General features: G+C 36.5%; 1 protein-coding gene across 1 annotated transcript; it reads right to left on the reverse strand.

Annotated features, from left to right (window-relative positions):
* Positions 1-7429: 7429 nt before the first annotated feature.
* Positions 7430-9075, reverse strand: LOC111377667. The gene is made up of 4 exons (XM_023000789.1): positions 8570-9075; positions 7994-8474; positions 7851-7899; positions 7430-7806 (listed from the first exon to the last, which is right to left on the reverse strand). The coding sequence occupies exons 1-4, from the start codon at positions 9073-9075 to the stop codon at positions 7430-7432; spliced, it is 1413 nt and encodes a 470-aa protein (XP_022856557.1).
* Between the last annotated feature and the right edge of the window lie 685 nt (positions 9076-9760).

The raw sequence follows: 9760 nt of genomic DNA on the forward strand, positions 1-9760 counted from the left end.
GTAGTAAGGTTCTTACCAATTGAACTTTACTATTTGTACACTGATTTTTGACACGTCGTTTGACACTTGCATTGTTTTTAAATGTCAATTGGACTGGAAAATTGTTTGAAATTTAAACTTTTCAACAACGATATTCACGTGGAAAAGTGTAAACTGAAGTGTACACCATAGTGTACAAAAAGCAAGGTTCTTACCGATTGAACTTCGCTATTTGTACACTGATTTTTGATACGTTTTTGACACTTGCATTGTTGTCAAGTGTCAATTTTATTGGAAAACTGTTTGAAATTTAAACTATTTGATGGGGTAATCTCATGTGGTAAATTGTAAACTAAAGTGTACACCATAGTGTACATGTTGCAAGGTTCTTATCGATTTAACTTTGCTATTTGTACACTGATTTTTAATATGTTGTTTGGCCCTTTCATTATTGTCAAGCGTCAATTGGATGGAAAAACTATTTGAAATTTAAACTATCCAATAGGGATGCGTCACATTGCAAAGTGTACAAGTGTAAACTAAAAGTGTTCAAGTGTAAACCAAAGTGTACACCATAAGGTACATGAAGCAAGATTCTTACCGATTGAACTTTGCTATTTGTACACTAATTTTTGACAGGTTGTTTGATAATTGTATTGTTGTCAAATGTCAATTGGATTGGAAAACTGTTTGAAATTTAAACTGCCCAACAGGGTAATGCCACCTTGTAAAGTGTAAACTAAAGCGTACACCATAGTGTACATGCAGCAAAGTACATACCGATTGAGCTTTGCTATTTGTACACTAATTTTTTTGGCACGTTGTTTGACACTTGCATTGTTGTCAAGTGTCAATTGGATGGGAAAACTATTTGAAATTTAAACTGTCCAACAAGGATATGTTACGTGGCAAAGTGTAAACTAAATTGTACACCATAGGGTACTCGAAGCAAGGTGCTTAGCAATTGAACTTTGCTATTTGTACACTGACTTTTGACACGTTGGTTGACACTTGCATTGTTGTCAAATATAAATTGGATTGGAAAATTGTTTGAAATTTAAACTGTCCAACACAGTAATGCCACGTTGCAAAGTGTAAACTAAAGTGTACATCATAGTGTACATGTAGCAAGGTTCTTACTTATTGAATTTTGCTATTTGTAACTGATTTTTGACACGTTGTTTGACATTTGCATTGTTGTCAAGTGTCAATTGGATGGAAAAACTGTTTGGAATTTAAATTGTCCAACGGGGTAATGTCACGTGGCAAAGTGTAAATTAAAGTGTATACCATAGTGTATATGTCAGAACGTTCTTACCGATTGAACTTTGCTATTTGTACACTAATTTTTGACACGTTGTTTGACATTTGTATTGTTGCCAAGTGTCAATTGGATGGAAAAATTGTTTGGAGTTTAAACTTTCCAACGGGGTAATGTCACGTGGCAAAGTGTAAACTAGAGTGTACACCGATTTTTGACACGCTGTTTTACTCTTGCATTGTTGTCCAGTGTCAATTGGATGGGAAAGCTGTTTGAAATTTAAAATGTCCAACAGGGATATGCCACGTGGCAAAGTGTAAACTAAAGTGTATACCATAGTGTACATAAAGTAAGGTTCTTACCAATTGAACTTTTCTATTTGTACACTGATTTTTGACACGTTGTTTGACCTTTGAATTGTTGTCAAGGGTCAGTTGGATGGGAAAACTATTTGAAATTTGAACTATCCGACAGGGATATGTTACGTGGCAAAGTGTAAACTAAAGTGTAAACCATAGGGTACTTGAAGTAAGATGCTTGCCGATTAAACTTTGCCATTTGTACACTGACTTTTGATACGTTCATTAACACTTGCATTATTGTCAAATGTAAATTGGATTGGAAAAATGTTTGAAATTTAAACTTTCCAATAGGGTAATGTCACATGGTAAAGTGTAAGCTATAGTGTACCCCTTAGTGTACATGTAGCAAGGTTCTTACTTATTGAACTTTGCTATTTGTACACTAATCTTTGACGCATTGTTTGACACTTGCATTGTTGTCAAGTGTCAATTGGATGGAAAAACTGTTTGGAATTTAAACTGTCCAACGGGGTAATGTCACGTGGTAAAGTGTAAATTAAAGTGTACACAATAGTGTACATGCAGGAAGGTTCTTAACGATTGAACTTTGCTATTTGTACACTAATTTTTGACACGTTCCTGGACATTTGCATTGTTGCCAAGTGTCAATTGGATGGAAAAACTGTTTGGAATTTAAACTGTCCAACGGTGTAATATCACGTGGCAAAGTGTAAACTAGAGTGTACACTAATTTTTGACACGTTGTTTTACTCTTGCATTGTTGTCAAGTGTCAATTGGAAGGGAAAGCTATTTGAAATTTCAACGGTCCAACATGGATATGTCACATGGTATACTGTAAACTAAAGTGTACACCACAGTGTACAAAAAGTAAGGTTCTTACTGATTGAACTTTGCTATTTATAAACTGATTTTTTACACGTTGATTGACACTTGCATTGTTGTCAAGTGTCAATTCAACTAGAAAACTATTTGGAATTTAAACTGTCCAACGAGGCAAATGTCTCGTGGCAAACTGTAAACTAAAGTGTACACCACAGTATACATGTTGCAAGGTTATTACCAATGAACTTGGCTATTTGTACGCTGATTTTTGACACGCTATTTGACCCTTGCATTGTTGTCAAGGGTCAATTGGATGGGAAAACTATTTGAAATTTAAACTGTCCAACAGGGATATATTACGTAGCAAAGTGTAAACTAAAGTGTACACCATAGGGTACATGAAGCAAGGTGCTTACCGATTGAACTTTGCTATTTGTACACTGACTTTTGACACGTTGGCTGACACTTGCATTGTCAAATGTAAATTGGATTGGAAAACTGCTTGAAATTTAAACTGTCCAACAGGGTAATGTCATGTGGTAAAGTGTACACCACATTGTACATCTAGCAAAGTTCTTACCAATTGAACTTTGCTATTTGCATACTAATTTTTGACACGTTATTTAACACTTGCATTGTTGTCAAATGTCAATTGGATTGGAAAACTGTTTGAAATTTAAACTATCCAATAGGGTAATGTCACGTGGCAAGATGGAAACTAAAGTGTACACCATGGTGTACATGTAGCAAGGTTCTTACCGATTTAACTTTGCTATTCGTACACTAACTTTTTATACGTTATTTGACACTTGCATTGTTTTCAAATTTCAATTGGATTGGAAAACTCTTTGAAATTTAAACTGTCCAACAGGGTAATGTCACGTGCCAAAGCGGAAACTAAAGTGTACACCATGGTGTACATGTAGCAAGGTTCTTATCGATTGAACTTTACTATTTGTACACTAATTTTTGACATGTTGTTTAGCACTTGCATTGTTGTCAAATGTCAATTGGATTGGAAAACTGTTTGAAATTTAAATTGTCCAACAGGGTAATGTCACGTGGCAAAGTGTAAATTAAAGTGTACATGTATGATAGTTCTTACCGATTGAACTTTGCTATTTGTCCACTAATTTTTGACACATTGTTTGACCCTTGCATTGTTGTCATGTGTCAATTGGATGGGAAATCTATTTGAAATTTAAACTGTCCAACAGGGATATGTCACGTGGCAAAGTGTAAACTATAATGTACACCATAGTGTACTTGAAGCAAAGTGCTTACGGATTGAACTTTGCTATTTATACACTGATTTTTGACATGTTGGTTGACACTTGCATTGTTGTCAAATGTCAATTGGATTGGAAAAATATTTGAAATTTAAACTGTCTAATAGGGTAATGTCACGTGGCAAAGTGTAAACTAAAGTTTACACCATAGTTTAGATGCAGCAAGTTTCTTATCGATTGAACTTTGCCATTTGTACACTGAGTTTTGACAGGCTGTTTGATACTTGCATTGCTGTCCAATGGCAATTGGACTGGAAAACTATTTGAAATTTAAAATGTCCATCGGGGTAGTGTCACATGGCAAAGTTAAACTAAAGTGTACAGCATAGTGTACATTTAGCAAGGTTCTTTCTAATTGAACATTGCAATATGTACACTGGTTTTGGACACGCTGTTTGACACTCGATTTGTTGACAAGCGTCAATTTGATGAGAAAACTATTTGAAATTTACACTGTCCACTAGGGTAATGTCCCCTGGGAAAGTGTGAACTAAACTTTACACCTTAGTGTACGTGTTGCATGGTACTTACCGATTGAACTTTGCTACTTGTACACTGATTTTTGACACAATGTTTGACACTTGCAATGTTTTCATGTGTCAAATGGATTGGAAAACTGTTTGAAATTTTAACTATCCAATAGGGATATGTCACGTGGTAAAGTGTAAACTAAAGTGTACACAATAGGGTACATGAAGAAAGGTGCTTACCGATTGAACTTTGCTATTTGAACACTGATTTTCGACATGTTGGTTGAAAGTTGCATTGTTGTCAAATATCAATTGGATTGAAAAACTATTTGAAATATAAACAGTCGGACAGGGGAATGTCACGTGGCAAAGTGTAAACTAAAGTGTACACCATAGAGTACATTTAGGAAAGTTCTTAACGATTGAACTTTGCTATTTGTACACTAATTTTTAACACGTCGTTTGGCACTTGCATTGTTGTCAAGTGTCAATTAGATGGAAAAAATATTTGGAATATAAATTGTCCAACGACACAATGTCACGTGGCAAACTGTAAACTAAAGTGTACACCACAGTGTACATGTTGCAAGGCTCTTACTGATTGAACTTGGCTATTTGTACACTGATTTTTGACATGTTGTTTGACCCTTGCATTGTTGTCAAGGGTCAATTGGATGGGAAAACTATTTGAAATTTAATCTGTGCAACAGGGATGTGTTACGTGGTAAAATGTAAACTAAAGTGTACGCCATAGGGCACATGATGCAAGGTACTTACTGATTGAACTTTGCTATTTGTACACTGACTTTTGACACGTTGGTTGACACTTGCATTGTTGTCAAATGTCAATTAGATTGGAAAATTGTTTAAAATTTAAACTGTCCAACTGGGTAATGTCACATGGCAAAGTGTAAACTAAGTTGTACACCATAGTGAACATGTAGCAAGGTTCTTACCAATTGAACTTTGCCATTCGTACACTAATTTTTGACCCGTTGTTTGACACTTGCATTGTTTTCAAATGTCAATTGGATTGGAAAACTATTTTAAATTTAAACTTTCCAACAGTGATATGTCACGTGGCAAAGTGTAAACTAAAGTGCACACAAAGCAAGGTATTTACCGATTGAACTTCGCCATTTGTACACTAATTTTTGCCACGTTGTTTGACACTTGCATTGTTGTCACGTGTCAATTGGATTAAAAAAATGTTTGAAAATTAAACTGTCCAACAGGTTAATGTCACGTGACAAACTGTAAACTAAAGCGTACACCATAGTTTACATGTTGCAAGGTTCTTACCGATTGAACTTTCCTATTTGTACTATGATTTTTGACACGTTGTTTGACCCTTGCATTGTTGTCAAGTGTCAATTGGATGGGAAAACTATTTGAAGTTTAAACTATCCAACAGGGATATGTCTTGTGGCAAAGTGTAAACTAAAGTGTACATCATAGGATACATATAGTAAGGTGCTTACCGATTGAACTTTGCTATTTGTACACTAATTTTTGAGACATTGGTTGCCACTTGCATTGTTGTCGAATGTCTGTTGGATTGGAAAACTGTTTTAAATTTACACTATCCAACAGGGGAATGTCACGTGGTAAAGTGTAAACTAAAGTGTACATGTAGCAAGGTTCTTATCGATTGAACTTTACTATTTGTACACTAATTTTTGACACATTGTTTGACATTTGTATTGTTATCAAGTGGCAATTGGATGGAAAAACTATTTGGAATTTAAAGTGTCCAACGGGGTATTGTCACGTGGTAAAGTGTAAACTAAAGTGGACACCATAGTGTACATGTTGCAACGTTCTTACCGATTGAACTTTGCTATTTGTACACTGATTTTTGAGACGTTGTTTGACACTTACATTGTTATCAAGTGTCAATTGGATGGAAAAACTATTTGGAATTTAAACTGTCCAACGGGGTATTGTCACGTGGCAAAATGTAAACTAAAGTGTACACCATAGTGTAGATGTAACAAGGCTCTTACCGATAGAACTTTGCTATTCGTACACTGATTATTGACACACTGTTTAACCCTTGCATTGTTGTCTAGTGTCAATTGGATGGGAAAGCTGTTTGAAATTTAAACTGTTCAACAGGGATATGTCACGTGGCCAAGTGTAAACAAAAGTGTACACCATAGTGTACATGTAGCAAGTTTCTTACCGATTGAACTTTACTATTTGTACACTGATTTTGACACGTTGTTTGACACTTGCATTGTTGTAAAGTCAATTGGATGGAAAAACTATTTTTGGCACAACATGCACTGGACTCACCCATGAACTATCAGAGATTGGATAGATAATACTTGCATCCAACAATTTCAACACTTCTTTTCGCACTACTTCTTTCAAGGTTGGATTTAATCTGTGTTGTGCTTCCACTAATGGCTTTGACCCATCATCCATTAAAATCTTGTACATACAAAGAGTTGGACTTATTCCTCTAATGTCAGCTATTGTCCATCCAATTGTCGTTTTGTGCTCATTTGCAATGATTACTGGAAGTGTTGTAGATTCTCCCAAATATGCATAACGGAGATGTGAAGGCAAGGGCTTTAGTTTAAGAGTGGGTGCCTTTTCTACTAAAGGTACTGGGGGTGAAGGATTGTCACCAAGAGATTCATACTGCCAATTGTCACCAAGAGATTCATACTGCCAATGTCTTCTTCCTATTGGTTGCTTAGCTAAGTTGACAATACATTCAGTTTTTTCTGTACTTGCTGCTCCAGATTGTGTAATTTCTGCTTCACAAAGAACTGTTTGATGCTCTGTCTCAAATGTATCTACCACCAACTTTTCAAGAACATCTACTTGGCAGCAAGTATCTGAAGTCAGTGGATGTTTCATCGCCTTAAACATGTTGAATATGACTTGCTCATTGTCCACCCGAAGAATCATCTTTCCATCATAAACATCAATCAGCACTCTTTCGGTAGCCAAGAAGGGTCTTCCCAAGATTAGAGGGATGTTTGAATCCTCATCCATGTCCAAAATGATGAAATCAGTCGAAAAAATAAATTTATCAACTTTGACTAGCACATCTTCAATAATCCCCTTCGGTCGTTTGATCGATCTGTCGGCCAATTGCAAAGAGATGGTTGTAGGTTTTGCTTCTCCTAATCCAAGAGACTTGTAAACAGAGAGGGGCATCAAATTAACACTGGTACCTAAATCACATAAAGAATGCTCAAAATAGTTAGAACCAATTGTGCAAGGTATCGTAAAACTCCCTGGGTCATTTAGTTTAGGAGGTAGCTTTTTCAATAGATTGCACTGCACTCCTTGTTTAGGCAGACAGTCTCATGTTCTTCCAGCTTCCTTTTGTTTGACCAAATCTCCTTCAAGAATTTTGCATAACTGGGCATTTGGGCTATTGCATCTGCGAACAGAATATTGATGTGCAGTTTCTTGAAAATCTCCACAAACTTTGCAAACTGCTTGTCCAACTTCTTTCTCTGTAACCTTTGAGAAAAGGGAATTGGTGGTACATAAGCTTTCACGGGGCTGGGTGCTCTCACTGTGGATGTTTCTTTCCTTTTATCCTCCTCGTTAGTTGGTTGTTCAGACTCTGCTTTTGTCCCAGCCTCTTCATCTATTATTTCTTTGTCTTTTCTATCTGGTCTCTTCACATGTATCTCTAGAAGTTGCACTCCACTTCTAGTTGTAATAACTTGCACTTACTCTTTTGGATTGACCATTGTGTTGCCTGGCAACGTCCCTTGTGGGCATTCTACAAGTTGTTAAGCTATCTGACCAATTTGAGTTTCCAGCTTCTTAATAGATGCTTACTGATTCTAAAAGTTAGTGTCAATCCATTGGAACACCTTGTTTGTCTTTTGCATGTACTGGTTGAACATCTCCCCCAAACTTGGTTTTTTCTCTGGTTGGTTATTGTTTGAACTGCTTCCTTGCTGATTATCCGACCATCTGAAGTTTGGGTGTTGTCTCCATCCTGGGTTAAATGTCTGTGAAAAGGGTTTAACATTTTGATAGCCATTTTGGATGAAGTTGATTTGTTCCTCTGGAAAGCCTAAAGATGTGCAATTTTTTGTTAGATGATTAGGTCCGCAGTTCTCACATGATGGACCGGCTATCACTGCATGTGCTCCTTTTGTTTGTGACTTCACCAATAACTCCACTTCGGTCAATGCTGCTATTTGGGCGTTGGTCGATGCTGAGCTATCTAATTCGTATATTCTCCCTGCTTTTGGAGGCACCACTCTTTCTGATGAAAACATGGAATGAGTAGTAGCAATCAACTCAAATAGATCCATAAATTGTTTAATTTCCCTATGATCGATCCGCCTGCAGAGGAATCCACTTGAGATTTGGATAATGGTGAAAGTCCCGTGTAGAAATACTACACTTGATTTCCAATAGTGATCCTATGATTTGGACACTTCCTCATCAACTCCTTAAATCTGTTCCACGCTTCATGATAGCTCTCCCCATCTCTCTGTTGAAAAGTTCGAATTTCCAATCTAATTTTTGCTACCTTAGCTGGTGGAACGAACTTATTGCAGAATTTCCTGGTCAGTTCCTCCCATGTGGTAATGCTTCTATCCGGTTCAGCATCTAGCCATTCCAATGCTGCATCTCTTAGTGTATATGGGAATAATCGCAGCTTGATGGCATCCTCATTAACCCCGGGAACATGCCAATTCTGGCAATTCTTGAGAAACCTTGAGATATACGTGTTTGGATTCTCATGAGGTAACCTGCAGAATTGCAGAGTCTTGCTCATCAAATTAATCCAGTTAGCTCGTATCTGGAAGTTGTTTATCCCAAATTCAGGATATACTATGCTGGACCGCGCAGGTGCTGCTATAGGCGTCAAAAACATAGAAACTGGCAAGTCCCCTTCATTTACTTCTCTTTGCTCTTGCTGTTGATTTCTCGCAGCCATTTGTCCAATTGGCTATATAGGGATAGGGTATTTGAAATTGTTAGCCATTTGATGCTGCTGTTTTTGTTTGTGTTCCCTACGTCTTCGTCTGAAGGTACGTTCTATTTCCGAGTCAAACGGTTCAAGATTGTCGCCTTGGGCACGGAGCATACAATGAACACTCTTTTCTTTTCCTTTTTTTTTATAAAAGAAAATAAATAAATATAATTAAAATTTAAAATTTAAAATAAAAAAATAAGCCTAAAAGTAATAGTCCCCGGCAACGGAGCCAAAAACTTGTTTTCGATTTTATCCCGCAAGTGGACGGATCGTAACAAGTAGTAAAGTGGACCTTTTGAATCCGGATTATCATTCCCACGAGGACTATATTTTAGTACTTAATTTATTATTCCTATCTTCTATTTAATGAAAATAAATAAATAAATAGAAATTGAATGTGATTTTTAAATCTAAATACTAGAAATTTCGTGAATGCAACAGAAAATTAGTTAGAATTCAATTAATAAATGGGAATTAGGGCAGAACAATTTCACCTATTGATCACCTTAGGCACTTGCATTGCTGTCAAGTGTCAACTGGATGGGAAAACTGTGTGAAATTTAAACTGTCTAACAGGGTAATGTCACGTGGCAAAGTGAAAACTAAAGTGTACACCATAGTGTACATGTAGAAAGGTTCTTATCGA

This window comes from Olea europaea, unplaced genomic scaffold (genome assembly GCF_002742605.1).
Source record: "Olea europaea var. sylvestris unplaced genomic scaffold, O_europaea_v1 scaffold1704, whole genome shotgun sequence".
Taxonomy (NCBI): domain Eukaryota; kingdom Viridiplantae; phylum Streptophyta; class Magnoliopsida; order Lamiales; family Oleaceae; genus Olea; species Olea europaea.

What these genes read in the sequence shown, in the direction of transcription:
- LOC111377667 (XM_023000789.1), bottom strand. Translation starts at nt 9,075, where the DNA reads ATGGCTGCGAGAAATCAACAGCAAGAGCAAAGAGAAGTAAATGAAGGG. An exon ending in ACATGCAAAAGACAAACAAG is followed by an intron (nt 7,900 to 7,993) that starts GTGTTCCAATGG and finishes AACAACTTGTAG; the next exon opens with AATGCCCACAAGGGACGTTG. An exon ending in ACAATGGTCAATCCAAAAGA is followed by an intron (nt 7,807 to 7,850) that starts GTAAGTGCAAGT and finishes TGCAACTTCTAG; the next exon opens with AGATACATGTGAAGAGACCA.